At 39.3% G+C, this 21,474-nt stretch overlaps 1 protein-coding gene and 1 long non-coding RNA gene across 3 annotated transcripts in view; one reads left to right on the top strand and one right to left on the bottom strand.

The window, feature by feature from the left end:
• Nucleotides 1-21,474, bottom strand: part of WASF2 (WASP family member 2) — a 66,549-nt gene that overhangs the window by 11,340 nt on the left and 33,735 nt on the right. The window contains exons 1-4 of one of the 2 annotated variants that reach the window (XM_037017713.2): nucleotides 9,123-9,258; nucleotides 7,789-7,961; nucleotides 2,021-2,155; nucleotides 1,344-1,497 (exon numbers count right to left, since the gene is read on the bottom strand). In XM_037017713.2, coding sequence (XP_036873608.1) covers nucleotides 1,344-1,497; nucleotides 2,021-2,155; nucleotides 7,789-7,918 — 419 coding nt within the window. In that variant the 5' untranslated portion in view covers nucleotides 7,919-7,961; nucleotides 9,123-9,258. Of the gene's footprint in view, nucleotides 1-1,343; nucleotides 1,498-2,020; nucleotides 2,156-7,788; nucleotides 7,962-9,122; nucleotides 9,259-21,474 lie in introns of those variants that run through there. The other variant, XM_017675326.3, reaches the window with a different exon arrangement.
• LOC118972321 (uncharacterized) overlaps nucleotides 9,496-21,474 on the top strand; it is a 45,514-nt gene continuing 33,535 nt past the window's right edge. Inside the window, exons 1-3 of the long non-coding RNA XR_005061227.2 lie at nucleotides 9,496-15,246; nucleotides 16,478-16,548; nucleotides 20,636-20,706. This is a non-coding gene — a long non-coding RNA (uncharacterized lncRNA). The remainder of the gene's footprint in view (nucleotides 15,247-16,477; nucleotides 16,549-20,635; nucleotides 20,707-21,474) is intronic.

Consider the following 21,474-nt stretch of genomic DNA (forward strand, 5'->3'; position numbering starts at 1 on the left):
GTCCTACCACTTTCCAGAAAGCATGTGTTCAGGGTGGACATTTAACACTACTCGGAACTAAAAAGAATTGGAAAGACAATTCTATACTCTCACTTCCAATCATATCACAACAAAAAGAAAGCATTTCCAAACCAAATGCTAATAATTTTTTTTAGAATCATTATTACTAAATTTTGTTCTGAGTTAGCTATATTACCACTCATTTCTGTTAGGCCAAATCCAGATAATCAAGAGGACAATGTTTAAAAAGGAAAATGTCATTAATTGTCTTACTATAATTTCTTTATCCTAATCTACCACACAAACCCTGTATCAGACTCCCTTCAATATCAAGTATATACTCCCTTCCTGGCCCTCAGCCCAAATCCAACTAGACAAAACGATGGAGGCTACAGAATCCAATCTCTATCCTGCTATGTTAGCTAGCCCCTTTGAAAGCCAAGGGGAAAACAGAATTCTACACAGTAATAATATAGAACAGATGTCATGAACTTTCCTATACCTATATGAGAAGTTACCGTGCTCCTACTGCAGCCTCCCTGGGGGTGTACTTGAGTTTCATACGCACATTTTCTACCTTGCAATGTGCCCATGTCTCACAGAAGACATCTGCCTCCAGGTATCTACAATTACTTTTTACCTGTTCCTAAGATATTTATGGATGCAAGCAACAGAAATATTCACTTTCTGCCTCTGCTCAGTGTTTGTTCGCAGGATGATAACACTGCCAGACCACTGGAGGAGAGGGGCTTTAAGTTGTCTATGCGGCTACCTTCTTTTTCAAGTCCAGCCACGGCAGTGCAGTCCTTTCAGAAGGGAATGTCAAAAGGATGTTCAACACATAGTGAGTGACACTCACTTGGAAGAACGCCAATTACTCCTTAAGCTTTGGAAGGACCCTCAAGGCCTAGAGCAGCCATCCCACAAGATGGGCCCCACTAACACGCCCAAACATCTGGTAATCTAGTGGTTTCCAAGTGGGAGCCTTGCTAGAATGCTGCCCCTGGGATGCATGCTATAGGACTGCCTTGTAACAAAGTTCTTTTGGTTCTATAATAATGAAATTCCTTGGATGGAATCCAAGATGGACCTGGCTTACATTGAATTAAACTCTGCAGTATGCAATGCTATATAGCAAACTTTCAATATATATTATATTCACTATGAATTTCAAAAACCAAACAGTAGTAAATGACAACTGTTTATATGGCAAAGGTTAGCTTCTGTGGCCATCAACAACTCTGGGATAGGTAAGCTTTTTGATATAAGCAAAGGACATCTTTAAAAGGACAACCTAGTGTTGCTGACCACAGGTCAGAAAAGGGAGGAACTAGTCAGGTTACCTGTAAGGGGTGAGATTGTTGAGAGGTGGAGGAGTATCACAGGTGTTGTATGTTTCTAAGACAGGTACTGGGAGAGAGTTTCTGTCAAAAAGCTTCTGGTCTTGGATGGTAGAGCTTCTGAAGGCCTTTCGGGTGTTGATTCCCTGTAGTGACACTGAGAGAAGATGGAAGGCGTTAGAAAATGGACGACAGGCTATTTAAGCAAACACTGAGTCACACCAGTCAGAGGCCTCAGCTGCTGCATTTCTTGGCTGCGGCTGTCTGCAGCCAGGTTTTTTTTTTTTTCTCCCCCTCTGGGGAAGCCCCACAAGGCTGTCAGCAGCCCAGCCATTTCACGACTGAACAAAATGAGGCAACACAAAGGTTTACTATGTGGCCAGATCTAGCAGGCCTCGCCTTAGGAGGAATGAATCTTCCAAGTACTTTTATGGTAGCAAAATACTACTGGGGGAGGGGAAATTTGAGAAAGGGAATTGGGGGAATGGGAGAAAGGGAGTATGTTGGGGGCTGGTAGAGCTAAAAAGGTTTCCTTCAACCACCCAGGCTTGTGTCCTTTCATAGCAGTCTCCATAGGTTTCTGTGATTTCCCCCTCACTTTTTTATAAATCAGTAAAAAAAAAAAAAATTCTAAGAAACTGCTCAGCAAAGCCTGCAAATGCTGAGCTCAGCTTCCTTACCTTCTTCTTCCTTGGGATCCAGCTGAGTGACTTTAACTTGTAGGCGGTCGACCCTCTCAGCAAGGGAGCTTACCCGAGAGGCAAAGGTATTTGCCTGAGTGAAAAGCTCTCCAAAAATGTCCTCTGCATATTTACCTGAAAGAACAAAGAAACCAAGTCACTAGTGCCTCAAAGTGATAAAAATGATCAGAAAAACTGGCTACTAAAGATGGTATTCCCTTCCTCCTAAACACACCCACATCTACTATAACCCTAAGATGGCTGGATGCTTGTTCGTGGAGATAAAGACATACCCTCCATAGCTTGGGGGGGTCTGCATATGTTCTATAACCGAGTCTTCTTGGCAAACTGTAAACAGTCATGAAACTCTAAGCAGGATGAATCAAATCAAAAGGTGTAATACCAAAAATTAATCCTGGAAGAGGAGACAATATGTCTACACATTAGCCTATAGCCCTTAGCCCCTTGCTGCTCCATAAAAGCATCTTGTAAAATGGTTCTGGAAAACAGACCGAGAATTAGAAGGACCTTCTAGGTGTCTACAATTAACATGAAAGTAAGAAATTACATCCTCAGTGGAATCTCAAAAGTATACTGAACAACCATGATGAGTTGGGGTATCTTCGAGGGGCCCTGAACTTATCAACAACTCACAGCAGAGACTTGAAATTTCTTCTAAGGGGTAAAAAGGTTATTTTATGTATTGTAACCTACAACTTTGAAAGTCTTTGCTTTCGGCTATAATCCTTCAAACCTACATCTCAGGGAACAAGTGAAAAGCTGAAACTTTCAAGCCCTCTCTGAAAAACAACATACCAGTGGTCTCTTTCCACAATTCTTGTTTTTTAGAAAAAGAAAAGAGTTCCATACTTTCAACCCTGGAATGCAAGGAGAATTTGCAGCCAAAGAAACATAACAGCAATTTGACACTACCTCCATATTGTCATTCCAAGCCACAAAACACATTCTTGCTAGGAATGAAAAGCGGTGCATATGAATAAGTATGCCATCTGAGTTTCTTACTTGCAAGGTGAAGGCAGGCATAAGTGACTGTACCCAACCAAAAAATAATTTCTTTAAGAACCATTTAAAGTAGGCTCTGATTTTTAGCTTCTGAACTACATTTATGATGTTCAGTCCACACCTGAGGGGAAAAATTAGTCCAAAAGGCCCAAACTGCACCTTCAGGATAAACTACAGTTCACCTTCCCAGTGTAACCTGGAGAGTAAACGATAACACCAATCAACAGCATATTTTGAATTGCTGGCATAAAATTTAGTCAATAAGGAGTCTCTAATCAAGGAAGGAGCAAGTCTTTGCATACTGAATGGTTTTGTGATTTAAACAACCATGGGAAGCTCCTGGGCCCAAAGGACTCAAATATGCTAATGAGCTGCATTTCTACTCTGCAGGTTGAGGATCCTATCTGATTCTGTCCATAATATAGCTAAGTTCCTATAAAGCCATACTGTATTATGCTCGCCCAGGTAATGGAAAACTATGATTGGAAGTATAAAGCAGAAAAACATGCAACATCATGTCTGGAAAGTAAACCAGGCTCAAAATGATCTGTTAACCATCCAGCTGTTCTGGAGGAAAAGAAAACCCCCAATCAGCTTACCCTTAGGTCACTAAGACAGTACCCAGAATTTCCTGCTCTTAGTGAAAGGAGCAGTGCTAGTGGGAGTAGTGGCTTAGTGTGGCACAGTGGTTTTCACGATAAAATCTTATGAAGAGCCCCAACAAATAAAAAGGTAACAATGAGAATGTTATTTTAAAAGACAGTGAAGTGGTACGAAAGCTTCCCCATTGTCACATCACATCAGGCCCTAGCCATATTTAGAACTAGAAGATGATACGTGGAAGAAGCAGTGGGCTTCAAATCAGAAAATCTGGATGTAAGTCTCAGTTCTTTCTATTTATACCTGTGTACTCTTCAGCAAGTCACAATCTCTCAGCCTCAGTTTACTTATCTGTAAAATGGGGGATAACTATGCCTCACCAAATTCTCATAGGATTAAATGAACATTTATAGTTAAGTTGTTACAAGACATACTTCCTTATATTGCTAATCACATGATTTTTAAGAATGTGAATATCCAAATATCCAAAGTGTTATGCTTAGAGGAAATGTAAAATACAATTCCAGTCAGAAATCTGTCAGTCTCTATTCTTTAAGTACTAAAAATTACTTCAACCTCTGAAAACAAAAGTGTGATACTTATATAGGAGAAAACTGAAGTGCCTTATACAGAGTTAAATTTCACTCACTCAGATTACCAAGATAGGCCCATCAGGACATTAGTAATAGTTATCAATCATGTTTTGCAAAAGATTCCAGAAGCAGGCTTTAATTTTTTTTCCATAGCAGAACTCTTTCAACAAAAATCTTATGTGAAAGTGGAACAGGTAAAACTAATTTTTTTAAATGTGAGGTTGCTCTTGTGAAGTCTGAGTAGGAGTCTTGGAGCCTCCTAATGGCATGGCCCCCTGCACTCAGTTAGAAAACCCAGTATCATAGCATGATTTCTTAATGACCCAAGTGAGGGTTCCACTCTCCTGAAATGGCTGGGTCACTGATTCAAAAGTGCTGGCTGTCTATGCCTATATTTCCTAAGATAAGGCAACCTAATATGTGAAATGCCAATCTCAGGGCATTGAGGCAAAATAAAAATTCTGGATATGCTACCATGGAACAATCCGTGGCTGCGTAATTTTTTGTTTTGTGCTTTTATCCATTCCATAATCAGACTTTCCCTACTACATGAAGCACTTCTGGTTGCAGTACAATACACAAGACTAGGGTCATTAGCTTGAAGCATATACGAGCCCATTTCTGCATCCCTCTCTAGATGAAATCCTCATCATCTTTCAAGACCCAGTTCAAATGTAACCTCTTCTATGAAGCCTTCCTTGACCCTCCCTACCCTGCTCTGCCAAGCTCACAATCCCCATAGAAAGTATTCCTTCCCTGTATTCTCCTCACCAAAGCATGGGATAGGGGACAGAGTACAAATTAAAAAAACATTTCCCAAACTTCTACTGGGTACCAGGAACTATACAAGATAGACACTGGTATTCAAGGACAAAGAACACATGGTTTCTGCCTTCAAAGACCTTCTAATTTAGTATAATAAACATAGATAATTTTCAATATGATGTGGTACATAACAATGCAGGCATGTAATAGGAGCTCACAGGATCACTTAGTCCAAGCTGGAGATCCTTGAATGGGGCCTTGAAGATCAGGTACAAGGATGGCAAGGTCTTGCCACGGAAGGGAAACAGCAAGGACACTGCATGGAAGTATGAGAGAGTATGATCTGTCTCAGAAAAACTACAGGTAGATGATAATTCATTCTTTTTTCCTTTCTCCCTTTTTTTCCCTCCCTTTTCACTTTAAAACAAGCTTTTAGAAAGGCTGCCAAATGGGAGAAGATGAACTGAAGAAGGTGAATATGGAAAGGAAGGCAGGTCTTGAAAAGTCTTGGATGCCAGGCCAAGGAACTTAAATAATTCCATAGTGAGGAACAGGGGAAATAAACAGTTAACATTTACACACTTATTTTTAAAACACTTTTTATATTACAAAGGTTAACACAGACTTAACAGTTAAATATCCAAACAATTTAGAATTTTAAAAGTAAAATGTGAGAATTGCATTTTGGGTGACCATTCTGCCAAGGGTATAGGTTCAAGAGCTCTAAGATTTTTAGGTTTAAAGATTTAAAGGAATTGGTCAGAAAAAGGAAGGCCAGAGGAGTCTAGGCCAATAGTTTAGTTGAGAGCCAACTAAAATCTGAACTAGGGCAGTGTTGGCAGAAACAGAGAGTAGGGGACAGAGCTGAGAAATTCTTAGGAAGTCTGACTTTTGCCTCTTAGTGGCTGTTGTCTTCCTAGGCAAGTTACCTTACTTTTCTTAGCCTTCCTTTCTTTATCTGAAAAATGGGAATACCAACACCTACCCTCACAGGATTAAGAGGATTAAATGAGATAATCTATGTCAAGATCCTATTAAAACCTGGCATAAAGTAGGCAATCAACAAATGTGAACTCTCTTCTTGGCCTCTCATTCTCTCCTTAAGAATTATTTATTTCTGTCTCCTCTGGTAGATTTTAAGCTACTAGAAGGCAAAGACCACTTATTACTATCACTGTATCTGCTCAGCATCTGGCATATAAAATATATTCAATACATGTTTATTGGATGAACGGAGTGTCAGTTACCTCCACAATGTGAGGAAATCTTGTTTCTGTACGCACACACCAACCCTGGCCCCTGGATCAGCTTCCTCAAGATAAGAGTAATCTGATCACAAGTGGGGGAGTGAACAATGGCATCCATCAACACTACCCTGGAAAACACCTGAGAGAGAGCTTAACTCCTGCTGAGTAAAAGTAAGAAGCATCATTAGCTAGATGTCCTTTGTCCTACTGAAAAGGAACCAGTGTGTGATTGACTTCCACCCATTTGGCCTTCTCAGGGTAACAGAAGTAAAAATTATGCTTTTAAGAAACAGTAAGGCTCTCTGCAGCCTTCCTGTGCTTTCTTGTCAGCTGCACTGCTGCCAATGTTCCTTTGTGCAGGACAGGCACCAGCAGGGTTTCATTTCTTCATGACACTCCATTCAGGTTTCCCTAAGCCATGGATCAACTGAAATGGCCTCTGAGCTAGGTGTTGGTTAGGAATCTCAGACCTCATACATCATCTGGTCACAGAGCTCTGTCTCCTCAGGCCCCTATTTTAAAGGCAGGGCCTATTACTATCTGGGGGAATGCAGGCTTTCTTGATGTTCCACTGCCTTCACTAAAGGCAGTGACGAGACAGGAGGGTTGAGTGTCTGAAATAATTCACGCCAAGATGCCTCTGCTAAGGAAGATCACCAAAATGGCATTTTGACAGAGGTTCTTATGGGAGCTAGAGTGGCATTAGACAAACGCAGAGCCTAATCCAAGCATCTGCCCTTCCCATACCTCAGCCTCAAGCAAAGTCAAAATAAAATAGGAACCCATGCATGTACCCCACCCATGACAGTGTCTTCATTCTTGTCAATTAAAAAAAAAGTAGTTGAACTGGCTCTTCCCCAACTCCAAAACAGACTGGGTTAACCCCCATCTTCCTCCTAGAGAAGAATGGCTCCAGCTACAATTTGTAGCAGTGTATTCATGCAGCTTGCAAAACTCCCAAGACCCCGGAGACTGCAAAAATAATTTGTACCCTGAACTTGGACCTGGGGGCTTGCAGCACAATTAAATATGTACCGGGATAGACAAGTCAGCCAGAATCTCTCTGAGGGCATGTTTGCTTTACTCCTCTTTGGGAAGAAAAGTGGGGGGTGTTGGGTTGATAAAGACTATTGGCACATTTAAAGCTTCAACAAAGTCAGGCTACATCGAACAGCTCGTGCAATTACAGGCACATTCACCAACCCAAGACACTGCTCTTTACATAGAGAATTCTGCTCTGTCATTCCATCTGCAGTTTCTGCTGCAGCCCTTCCTGCCACCCTTCCCACAGATTTCTTTTGAAGCAGGTGTAGAGGGAGGTGGAGGGAACCTAGAGGGTGGTGGTAGATGAAGAAAGGGTTGAGGGGAAGAATCTGTACCAAAAAGGGACCTCTCTTTGGGGAGAGGCGGGTGGGATACATTTTCGCATTACCTAGGGAAGGCAGACGGGGGAGAAACAGGAACACAGGAGGAGAAGGAAACTAAATAAAGAGCACCAACGACCCCTGAGGGCAAAGCACAGGCTCTCGGCGGCACTCACTCAGGCTGCCCAGCTGTCGGATGACATTTGCCAGGGTGATGTTGGTCATGCATTCCAGCTCGCTTCTAACACTAGGCAACGTCTGACGGCACAGGTGCCTTGGCTCAATGTTCCTCGTTACTAACGGCATGGTGGACCTGCTTTAGGCAATGTTCTGAATGATGAAAAACAACCTAAAAAAGAAATAACAGGAAAGTATTACTCAACCACAAATTCCAGGCACACTAGGGCTATGTGTGTCTTTTTTTTCCCTTTTTGCTTGCTCTGATCTAAAACAACTTTTAAAAATCTCTCTCCCCCTTTTTTTCTTTTTTTACCATCCCCTACCCCCTGGCCCCTTTAAGATTAGCTATTAGAAGGCTTACTGCATATGTTTAGAAATTCTCAACTGGTGACTGCTGGCTGAGTTGCACAGGCAGCATAAAAACCTAAAAACCTTAAAATAACAACTATGCTCCAACCAACAAGAGTCTCCAGAAGCAAAGAGGCATGGTCAGAAAAACAGCCCATTCAACAGGCCCTGGATGGTACAGATCCTATCCTCGGGGTGTCCATAACCAGGACAGATCAGATTCCAGATGATCAATTAAAAGGATCGGAAAAGAGCTTTTTCATCTGATAATCTCCACAATGAAATTGTCAATAGTGATTCCATTGATCTACATCAGGACATAACTCCCCCAGTTCTTCCCTGATGTTTGACTGTGAATGCGTAACTGGCTACCAGTATCTATTAACAATACTAAAGCTTAGTTTAGTCTGTAAATCGACAGAATCAAACGACATCAAGGAAAATTTTACATGTTCAATATGTTAAACATGATGCTGAGCAAACTGCGCTGTAAAATTCCTTAGTCCTTTCTCTTCTACCCAACAGCTCCTTTTCTCTCTCCCATCCGGTTCAGCACACCTGGGCCAAAAGGCTCTTGAGACATCAGGAAGTGTCTGGAGCAGATTCGGAAACCTTCCAGTTACTGTTTCTTATCCTGTTCCCTTCCCTCCCCTCGCCTCAGCCGCTTTCCCTAGGAAATCCCCTAGCAGTTCAGGTTCAAGCTGAGCTATTGTTTTAGATTTAGATTACCAAATTCACAGCTTTACAAGGATAGGAGGGTTTAGTCTCAACAAAATGGATATGACTACAGCCAAGGCACATTGGGCTGGTCCTGTTTCTGTTATCTTGTGAAAGTAAAGAAAATCTAAAACAGCCTGATGGTTTTTGTTCTAGGGTAAGTGGCAAACTCACACCAAACCAAAGGTAAAGCATAAACATAACATACCCAAGTCCCCAATATTACAAACTTAAAAAAAAAAAAAAAGAACAGAGGTTTACTTACATCATATCTTAAAACACCAGCTCATCACCAAAAAAGTTGATTATGAATATAAAATGCTTAAACCAAGTGAAACATCTTAAAAGTGAACCAACATACTGTCTGACCAAAAGGAAAAAAAAAAACTCTCCAGGCTCAAAGGGGTAGTAGAACCCTTTGGAACAAACTGCTCCTTGTTATGGACATTCTGATCTGCTAAAAGTAAAAATAAAACAGGAAGCCAGCAGCGTGGGGAACAAGATTTCCTGTCACCAACAGCAACAGACCAAGAACCAAGAGAATCAGCTGTTTGCTTATAACTTCGAACCTCCCTCTATAATAGGCACTGTGTGGCAGCTGTGCCTATCTTTGGGTGCAGAGGTGTTTCCTGAATATTTGTCTACTGTCTAAGGAAATAATTTTCATTCCGTTCCTCTGCGAAGTTCCCCGTTGACTCAACAGGTTTTCTAATCCAAAGTGGATTTTCCCTTCCAGTCTAACTCTTCTCTTTTACCTAATGTAAAAGGTATCAGGTTCTAAAATGTAATCTTTAGTAACACATGGTGAAAGAGAGTTTAGAATAGGAAAGGAGGCAGGAGGTTACAAATAAAGAACCTCACAGGGCTCTGTATACCATCCTCTGGAAGCCCTTAGGTTCTCAAATTTCAAGCTTTCTGGAAGAACCAGAAATTCAAGGATGCAGCCAGAGATGACTGAAAACAGCTACTGTGGCTCCCTCTATCAGCAATCCTTTCAATACCTGTTGCAGCTTCTCTGAGGAGCTAAAGGAGCCAGATCCCCCTCCCCGTGAAATTCTGCACTGAACACGGCCACTGCCAGGGCATTCCGGGCATTCTCCCGACACCTAATGAAAACTGGATTCCAGATAGCTAAGTAAGCAGGGTTAGGGGCAACATTCAACACCTTGGTACTTCAGCATTTATGCTTTCCCAAGTGCTTTGGGTAAGCAAGCACAAATTGAGTCAACTCTACATTTGTCGGTGTTTATTGGAGAACCAAGTTTTTAATAGCAAGATGGCTTCCTCTTGCCAAAAAAATCAGCTCCCACAACCAGCTAGAGAGTACCCAAGAAATGACAATATGTCAATATCCATCAATCAAATAAATTAGAAAAGTAAATCGGCTACTAAAAAAAGTCATTTAATATATTTAGGAGTCACTAAAGAGAGTTAAGATTCCGTTATATGGAGTTACCTGCATCACTGCTCATTTTTCTTTTGGATAATCAAGGTTGGTTATACCCTGCATAAGATGTACATAATTATGCATGATCTGAACGACAACAGTAACTTGTGCAAGAAAAAAAATCCTACATTCTGGTGAAGATAAACTCAGAAATGGGCAAAGATTTCCAAGCTCTTGACACAATTCTGCTTTAAATTGTGTTGTTGAGACATACTTAGGTTAGTACCCTGACTGATATCTTACTAGCTGTGGGATCTTGAGCAATTTTCCTAGAGACATTAAATAATGTAACATATATAAAATGTCCACTACTGGACTTGAAAAAAAAAGGTAGTTATTTGTACTTCCACAGACCCTAGGCGAATTTCCCTGTAAAACCAATTTTATACATTGATAAATATTTTTAAACACTTTTAACCATGGATATATTATATAAAAGAATGTAATATTCACAAAAATTTATAAACCTTAGACTTCAATGAAACTTGGCTTTTTTTTTTTTTTTTTGGAGTTGCTCCTGGCCAGCTTCTGGACATCCTAAAGAACACATTCTCTCTCCTCCACCCTTTCATACTGGGTTCCTCATCTGTACCACAGAACAAGGAAGGTGATCAGACTATATTCTCAATTTTCCTCAAGACTGTACATAACCAGCACCATGTCTGATGCACTGGAGAAAAGTTTATACATTACATACAATGGATGACTAATGGCATTAGGGTTTAATTCTCTCATGGAAATCCAGTTGAGAAAGGCTCCTCTACCATCAAGTAGCCACTTAGTGGAAAATCTGTAGAGCACTGGGTGTTGAGGAACTACTGAATTACAGGGAATGACATGGTCAAATTTGCATTTTAGAGAAATCATTCTAACAGAAGCAAGTTATATTTGGGCAGTAGAAGGCTGGAGGTAAGAAGACCAGTCGGGAAACTCTTCACAGGCTAAAAATGAGACAAGAGAAATGGAGAGGCCCACCACAGCCAGCAAGTATGAACTGAGAAACTACAGGCATGTTGCAGGGGTGAGTCCAGCCCTTCAGCCCCATCTGCTACTCTATCCTCATAGTTCTGCACAGTTCTGCTCACAAAGTGGTAAAATGTTTATTTATCAAGTGTCATGAGAAGAACTAAATGCTAATGCCAGTGGCAGAAATGAAGATAAAGTGAAGAAAAGCAAGAAAATAGTGGATCTCTTGTCTGGAAAAAGACGTTTTGGATTCACGAAAGACTGGAATGCCCTGTTTTTATAGAATCAATAAAGTTCTTTCTCAGTTATACCTTACTTTGATTAGGGAAATTATGTGTTATGTGATACTTACTAATTTAGGGATTTGAGAAGGTCTAACCTTGGGGGATATTACATGGAGGAATTAAATTAGAACCACTCAGAAGGTAAAAGTTACAGGGAAGCAGATTACAATTTAGTTGTGTCCTTTTAATTAGAGCTGTCCTGTATTAGAATGGGTTCTCTTCAGAGGTTATAAATTCTCCAGTACCATCCTCTGGATGACTAGCTATCAGGCATGTTGGGGGAGACCGTCCTAAATTGTAAAAAGATGATTATGTTGAGAGGTCAGACTGGATGACATCTACAATGCTTTCCCAATCAAAGATAATATAATTCTCATTCTGGGCTTCAGTTTCCTCATCTGCAAAATAAAGAAACTAACCTAGATTATCTTTAAGAAGCTCTGTATTTCCTGGATTTGCTTCTACCTAAACTTCCATAACCTTGCTTGGCCAATATCCACTTGCATTCTGAACACAAGGGTAGACACAGGTCCAGGGACTGTAAAAGGGGTGGATCATGGCCATGAATCAAACCCTTCTCCAGATCTAGATTCATGTAGCACCAGAATGGTCCAAAGGATGTTCTAGAGAGAGCCCTGAGGTTAGGTTATTTATACCCTGGTAGGCTCCCAGACTGATCTGGGAGTTGGTTACCCAAAGAAGTTCAAAGGAAAAACTGGCTTTGGCCTAGTTCCAGACACCCAGCCAGCCTCAGCAACAACCCCATCTTTACTCCGGGTTATTTTCAGCCTAAAGGACTTGAGAATGAGTCTGAGAACAAATAAAAGACTTCAGGCATCCCTTCCTAGACATAGACTCGCAGTATACTGACCGTCTCAACTGTCAATATAGACTGACAGTATAACAGGATTCATGCTTTGAACTGGAAATGGGATGAAGTGTTCTTTCAGGTCCCTTCAAACAGTAAGATTCTACAAGTCTGTATATTTGAAGTTACCATGGAATATTTAAATATCACATTTGGTCAAGTGTAAAACTAAGACTTTGATATCCACCTGACACACTGAACTCTCACAACTCTGATCTGGACAGCCTGGAGCAGGAGTGGGGTTGAGTGACAAGTGGGGACTGAGAAGGTGGAAGGAAGAAGGTAATAAAGGAAGGCTGCATGTGAGAGAGAAGCTGCATTCATCTGTATCCCACTCTGAATTTCTGTTACAGGATAGAAGACAGATAAATGTTCACTCTGGCAGTGTTATTTATTACCAGTTATTTATTATAAATAAATAAATGCTTCATTTAGAGTCAAGGTCACTGATAACACCTGCAGATTTCTACGGTCACATCCAAAAGCAAGTGTATCTGAACTATAGCAATAAGCATAACAACAGAAATGCTTCTCAAGGCAGTTCCTCTTTGAAATAAACCCCCAAGATGCTGATCAGCAGTAGCAGGGGATGAGAACATGTGGGAATGTTGTATGTGTGGCAATCAGGACTTCTGCTTTCACTTCAGCATTTCCCACTGTCCTACATACAGTTAACAGCACTTTGGATGGGGGCATATGAGAAGAGCTTTACATTGTAGACCAATTTCCTCTTTCAAGATATAAATTTCTTTATTATTAAAGACTATGTAGTCCACAGATGTTCAAGAATTTCGACTGAAAAATTAAACAATCACTTGACTTTAAAATGGTAACACAGGCTCACTGCAATCTAAGGTTGTCTACTAAAATGTATAAAGAAGTATGAATTTACTGTTGCATATAGCAGTGCTCACTACCATACAACCACCACAAGGAGGAATGCCTTATTATAGACTTAAGCACCCACCCACTTCCTGTTGAAATACAGGGTGGGGCTGAACCTACAAATACAGCCAGACTTTCTCCAAACACAAGGAATTACTGACAAATCAGTTTAAGGTCACTAGAGTAATGTCCAAAAGAGTTAGCAAGACAGAAATGGTACTTCTTGGGAGGAAAGAGAAAGTATCTGACTGGGAGAACCAAGAAAAAGAGCTTACTTGTGATCTAAGACCAGAAAAAATTTCCAATTTCATAAAGGAATGACACCAGCTATGGACTTACATTCAATAAATGTTAAGGATCCTTGTTAACCTGAGTTGGTTTTGAGAAAGTAGCCCAAGAAACAAGACTTCTAAACTCCAGTATCTAACTCCTTGAGCACACTGTACATATATCAAGCACATCTGACAATTCTATAGCTTTCTATTATCTTTTGGGGGTAATACCACCTTTTGTTCTTACCTTTATTATTCTTCAGGCTCTAATCATAGCTTTGCTCTTACAGCTAAACTTGGGGGAATAACTTTTACCTTCAAAATTGGTTTCTCCTAATATCAACTATTCCTTAGAAAACTGCCTTTTAAATGGCCCAAATTAGGCTTTCTTTTTAGTAGGATCCATGCGGTTGTCCAAAAGAAAAGGCATTTAAACTGTGAGTAGGAAACCTGGATTCTAGTTCTTACTCTAATGATGACTGGCAATTGGGGAAAATTTTTCAATTCATCCTTACAGTTCAGCTGTGAGCTGCACTTAAAAAATGCTCAAGAGATGCTCTATGTAACCAAGATTTTGTCTGCAAAGTATTCTGGGCTCCAAAGAAAAGATTTATTCACATAAAATATTTCTTATATCTCCACCTTGGCCCAAGTTCCCTGTCATGTATCCACTTAAATTACACAGGGTCTACAATGTTATCATTGATGACTTTCAGTCACAGATAGACACAAAGTTCATTTTACCTTCCCAATCTAATGCCAATTTCTACCAATCCCCAATTCATCAAAATGGAATGATTTGAAACACTCAAACTAAATGGGCTTAATCTGACAAGATAAATATAAATTATGAGTGATTTTTCTCATAAATGTAGAAATCTTATCCCTAACTAATTTGTGGGTACTCATGTGCCAGACTTTCTTCAGCTACAGTCACCAACTGAGCATTAAATTCACACAGGAGTAGACATGAAAAGCAATAAGCTACTCTAAAAACAAACACCAACACAAAACTAAACAAAATATCAAAGCACACCAAATCAGTTTACAAGATTACTAGAAATGAGGGCAGAAGGAGACAGCGCTGAATCACACATCAGGCACCGGGTAAGTCTCATTTCATCCTGCCAGTTGTCTAATCATTCGTTTTAATCTCTATGATGCCTCACTTCGTATTTCAAGCTTCTCTTTGCAGTAACTGCTCCCTCCCCTGGGATGGAAAGGCCAAAAAAGAAACCAACTTTACATAACAGAGAAAGGCCAGGAAAAAAAAAAAGGAAATACAGCAAAATGTTTGGCTGACAGCTGAGGGCAATATGCAAACATACGGTGTGGTCATGGAGCAGGCAGAAGCAGCAGTCCTGGATGACTATTCAGATACCAACTTGAGGAGAGAGACCTAGCAATCACAACTACATCTCAACACCAGACAGTGGAATTATGGAACAAACTGCCATGCAATTCTGTATCAACTATTCTATTCTGCCAGCTGTAACAAGAATTCACTCCTGAAAAAGTGTCACACACTCATCTGTCACTAACAGTCAAGCCGCCAGCAACTAAGAGTCAGCAGCAAAGGGCAGCTGTACATCTCCTTCCTCTCACAAGGTCTATTCACCACTCAAAACATGGCATTTAAAAGGAAAAGTCCTTGAGCAAAGGAGAAAGTAAGTACCCATTCTTTTCTTTCTACCTTCAGTTTTCTGGGCAGGTACCAAAGCCCTCAAAATCTAATGAGCAGTGGCATAGAGCAGCAAGAGCACAGACATGAAGAGACAGAGGTGTGGGTTTCAATCCACTACTGCCAAAATACAGCTTTGGGGCCTTGGCAAGCGGTCAAATCTCTCAGTCGTTTCCTAATCTGTTATATTAGTATAATGATTCCTAGTTTATAAGGTTGTTGTGAAGAAAAATGAAATAATTCATGTATAAAATGCAACATAGTGCCTGGCTTTGAATAGATAATTACAACAAATAGTTGTAGTGATTGTAGTAATAGTAATAGAAGTACTCGTTCTACACGTATCTAGCACTTAACTATGTGTCAGGCACTGTTCTAAATGTTCTCTGAAACATTAAACAACACTATTAATAAGCTTCAGGTTGTATTAATGGGTAACTACTAATTACAGTACTTATCAAAGAAATATAAAAGTCTCTCCCTCGACTCCAAGAGCTTATGACTTCAGAAGACATAAAAAGCACAGTTAAGTAACAATATAGAAATAAACAGAAGTTCTGTTATCAGATGAATGATGCAGTCAATGATGACAATAGAAAGGATGAAAAGATCACTGTGAATGAAAGGGACTGAGCAGATATGCTGAAATAAATATCTGAACTGGGCAAGATTTGGATATAAAGAATAAAGAGGGAAAGGTTGTCCAAGAGGTGGTAATATAAGCAAGGTAATATAAGCAGAAGTCTTGAACTCTAACAGAAAAGTCACAATTCTAATGTATTTCATCAAATCTAAGATGCCACTGATTCTAAGATGCATCATGATTCAAGAGATGTTAAAATATGAAGAAGATGTACATATCAGAATCAGTGAGATATAATAGTTCTTGTTCGATAATATGAGAAGGTAGACAAGATGACCTTTAAAAGTTCTTTCCAACCCTAAAATGCTATGATTCATAACTCAGACTTCTAAGAGAATATTCAAATTTTACCAAACCATCAACACCATTGGAAGAACAAATATAAAAAAATTAGAGAGACTGGAACCATACTCAACTATTTGCAAGGCTAAAATATTTACCTCCTAACAAGTACGTTCCTATTTTCCTATACAAACTTGAACATAGTTATAATAGTTGTTTTAATATCCTCGTCCACCAGTTCCATCATCACCTCTGTCATTTCTGAGATTCTACTGACTGGTTTTTCTCCTAGTTAATGGGCCACATTTTCCTGGCAATTCTGGAAACTTTTGATTGGATGTTGGACATTGTGATTTTACAATGGTGAGTATCCAGCATTGTTGCCTTGGTTTCAAGAGTGTTGGGCTTTGTTCTGGTAGACAGTTACTTTTGGTTTAGCTTGGTAACTCTGAAGCTTGTTTTTAAGCTTTGTTACAGTGGGTTTAGTTTAGAGTAGCCTTTACTCTATGGCTATTTTAGACTCAGTACAAACATATGGGCTCCTCTGCAGTATCTACTGGATGCTCCCAGTAAGCAGCCTGGGCTCTTCACTCTGGCTGGTAGAAACTCAAACACCTCCCTGCTCTGAGAACCAGTTAGCTCACATCTTCCTGGTCACTCTTTCCCCAACCTCATGGAGTCTGACCCCAGGTATGCTGTGTGTTCAACAAGACTCAAGGGGACTCTAAGGAGATTTCTAGAGTACTTTTTCTGCAAAGTTCCTTCCTTTCTGCCTCACCCCCACTGTTTTGAGAGAAATCTTCTGCATCCGTGGATGTTTTGCTGCCCTTGTCTAGCTTGGATTAAGACTTAGTCTATAGGCACAGACCTGATCATCTACATTTGCCCTCTTACAGCACTAAATTATTTTTTCTACCTTTATCTTGCATCTACCTACCACTTCAGCATTTTATTTAAATAATAATAATAATAATAAGGGAGAAATGTGGGAGTCACATATAAATCAAGTATAAAAATCAAATGAATAATCATATCTGACTTGATTGTTTATAGTTCATGATGCGTGATCAAAACCAAAAGTTTCTGTGACATGACTGCCCTTGCACTGTTCACCATGTAAGAACTTATTCACTATGTAAGAACTTGCTCACCATGTAAGAACTTGTTCATTATGCTTCAGAAGATTGGAGACTATTGAGAATTAGGCTTGGGGTTGATTAATGATTGTGCATTGAGTCCCCTATACAGAATTTTATTGTTGTTAACAACCATTTGATCAATAAATATGAGAGATGCCCTCTCAAAAAAAAAAAAGTTCCTTCCTTTCTAGAATTCGGCCTCCCACTTTCAGTTGCTTCAGCCTCCTGTGAAGTACAATCTTTTCAGTTCAGCAAGGCTAATGTGCTCTGACTGGGATCCCCCACCATACTCCATAGTTAGAATATACATCTATGCAGAAAGCCAGGGTAAACACAGAGCTTACTTTATTTTCTTTCTCCCAGGGATCACACCCCAGTGCTTCCTCTCTTAAGTCAGGACAGATTTTCACTCTAGTTTTGCAAGGCCTCCAACCAAAGAGGAACTCTAAAGTCCTTACAGAGAGATTAATTTCAATTTACCTTCAATAAGTGTACACCACAGAGTACTTTTAGGAATAACAGGAAAAAGTAATTGTCCTGAAGTCAAACAAACAAGAAAGCACTGCAAATAGGTAGGATATCATCACCATATGCATGTAACATACTTGAATAACATTTAATTCATTTTTTGAATGGTCACAATTGAGAACAGTGACAGAAAATTTCTTTTTTAAAGCAATATTTATATAAGTGCTTGTCACATTCAAAAATCAATATAGCTTGGTGAACCCAGAGGCATGTTCAGTCAAGGGAATCAAGGATTCCCTGAGCTATTTATACAACTGGGCTAGTTAATCTCTTTGAATCTCATCTGTAAAATGGGGAAAATAAAACCTACCTCAAAGAATGGTTCTAAAGATAAAATGAGATAACTAAGCCTTCTTCTAGAGGAGTTCATAGTACCCAGTAACTGACAGCTCCCGTTATTACTAATTCAAAGGAATGCTGAGTTTGTCTGGACTCATCTCCTAGTGGTAATACAATAAATTTAAGAAAAGCAGGTCAAATCAAACAGCATTGAGCACTGCACACAGGGCTCTCCTAATTGGCCACCTTTTCTTTGTTCTCAGTGGAGGCCAAGTAGTAGGTGGGCCTCTTACTTTCTGAGACAGGCTCTCCATGAGTGTGGGGACAAATGCTAAGGAAGAAATGGATAGCCTCTGCTTACATTATGCCAATTTTAAGGATTAAGACAAAGTGTATCAGTCTTCCAAATCACAGTTAAGAGTCAATTCAGTATTTTTATTTTATGTACTTTGAAAGAAAATAGTCTCAAAGGGACTATTACTTGGATTGTCATTTTTAAAAAAATCCTTTCATCTTAAAGGCACAAAGAAAGAAGTCACCACTTCTAAGAAGCCTTCCTTCACTCTTTTAGTCTGAAGTCATTTCTCCCTCTCCAAAAGCGCTGAAGAGATATGTAGGACCTCTTTTATGGAAGTCAGTACATTCTGTTTTGTATCACAGATTTCTGGAATGAATAACTGGTTGAGTACAGAAACTGAAAAAAAAAATATCTTTATACTTTACAGAAGTAGTAGTAACAGCAGCTATATGGAGCAAAGAGTGGGATTCTTAAAACATATCTAGTAGTATGCTGATGGACTGTGACTGTAATGGGGTATGTGGTGGGGAGTTTATAATGGGGGGAATCTAGTAACCACAATGTTGCTCATGTGATTGTACATTAATGATAACAAAATTAAAAATAATAATAATAAAAAGGTAAAAAAAAAAGTATCTAGTAGTGTCTGCTTAGTAAATTATTTGTTGAATTCCTAAATGTGTCAGATATTTTACCCACATTTTCCCATCTATCTCTAATCTTTGAAACACTTCTGTGAGGTAAATAGTTAGCATTTTGAGTTTACAGATGAGAGAACTAAAACTAAGAGTTCTGTGACTTTATCAAAGCCACACAGTCAGCTTTTATACCCAGGGCTTTCTGTACCCAAAGTTCCTGCACTTTCCATGACATCACAATGACTCTTCACAAAACACCCAAACCAAGAAATTAGACAAATATGCCATATTTCTCATTTTAATACACAAGTGCCACCCAAACCGCAGACTAGTTTCTTCCCCCTTGAAAAAAGACTGCATGCTAACACAAGAAAGCCTTCCTGGCATATTTACCCTAGAACTGAAATGGTGTTAATGAGGATAACACACTGCTTTCTCCCTCTCTACACCCAATTTTAGCCAGCTGCTCAAGGACTTCACATCTTTCACTTTAAACAACATAAACACTGGCTTATTTAAAGTGCCAGCCTCAGATAACATGTTCAGATGCTATTGCTTCTCAAACAAACTCCTGTTTTCAAACAACTAGGCATTTGGGGTTCTGTCACTTCTGATGGTTTACTTTTATCTATAGGGTCCCTGAAAATCACTTTAAGTTTCATTCTCTATGCACTGTTCAGCTCATCAAACCTCGTCATTGGGGACTTTTTTTTTCTTAAAAGCTCCTAATCTTTCATCTTCTTTTACAATGAACCAAAACACATTCCTATAGCTGATTCTTAAACTCTATGTGTGTATATACATATATTGTTTCCATTTTGCTATCATTAATGTACAATTACATGAACATTATGGTTACTAGACTCCCCCTATTATCAAGTCCCCACCACATATCCCATTACAGTCACTGTCCATCAGCGTAGTAAGATGCTATAGAATCACTACTTGTCTTCTCTGTGTAAAACTCAATATACCTTACACAGCTACCAAATCCTCGAGTAGCACGTGTCCCCACCCACTACATTATACGTGCTAATTGTAATGATCCTTTTACCCCCTTATCCCTCCCTTCCTACCCATCTTCCCTAATCCCTTTCCATTTGGTAACTGTTAGTCCATTCTTGGGTTCTGTGAGTCTGCTGTTTTGTTCCTTCAGTTTTTTCTTTGTTCTTATACTCCACAGATGAGTGACATCATCTGATACTTGCCTTTCTCTGCCTGGCTTATTTCACTGAGCATAATACCCTCTAGCTCCATCCATGTTGTTGCAAATGGTAGGATTTGTTTTCTTCTTATGGCTGAATAATATTCCATTGTGTATATGTACCTCATCTTCTTTATCCATTCATCTACTGATGGACACTTATGTTGTTTCCATTTCTTGGCTATCGTAAATAGTGCTGCAATAACCATATCTCTTTCAAACTGGGCTCCTGCATTCTTAGCGTAAATTCCTAGGAGTGGAATTCCTGGGTCAAGTGGCGTGTATATATATATATATATATATATATTTTTTTTTTAAATAATATTCTTCTGACCCTTTTTCTAAAATTGTTTTTCCTTTTTAGTCCAAGTAAAGATAATTATAACAGAAGTGAGTTTTCCTCTTTTCTTTCTGCATATGCTGGATACTGACAAGGTAAGTCTTTTAAAATTATTAAATGTAAATAGTTCATTAAAAATAATCTAATTGTTTTAACTGTGAAAAGGAAGTAATTACAATATGTACATGTATTCTTGTCTGGTAGATTTAATATCTGAAATTAATCTTTTCAGCACTAATATTTTAAATTAATCTTTGATACTGGAAAGATGCAAGAAACTCACGACTCTTTGAAAACAAAAACAATACATGTTTATATTTATATATAGGGCTAGCTGTACTTTATGGATCTTTGTTGTGATTGCACCCACAAACAGTTTTAGTGGGATAAGCCCCGCTCCCACAGAGAGGGGTAATTAAATACCACCTGCCCTGACAGAACTGGTATTTCTTGTCTGCAATAAATCATGTTAAAGGGTCTGTTTTAAATTCTAATGCCTTCATGGAACAAAAGCCAAGAGATGAATTCTGTGGCATTCCAATAATCACAAAAGCTTTATTTAGAAAGACAATTCTAAGCCAAAATGTTAGATGAGTATTTTTGGTATGGTAGTCTAAAACTTTCATTACCTCATTTCCATTCTGTTACTACCAATTACAGCTCCCTGAGACCACCCCCAAGCATTCACTCTCCTTACTCTCTGGCCCTAAGCCTCTCAAGTTTACTGTTACAACATTTTCCCTTAGCAGCCATCTGGTTCTTTGGTTCTTACTCTTTCTTGGTGACCAAGGGAATAAATCTCTATGAACTGCTTTGAAAATGGGCTCTGCCATGGTCTGTGAAAGGCTTACACAGATGAAGAA

This window comes from Manis javanica, chromosome 4, assembly GCF_040802235.1.
Source record: "Manis javanica isolate MJ-LG chromosome 4, MJ_LKY, whole genome shotgun sequence".
Lineage (NCBI taxonomy): Eukaryota > Metazoa > Chordata > Mammalia > Pholidota > Manidae > Manis > Manis javanica.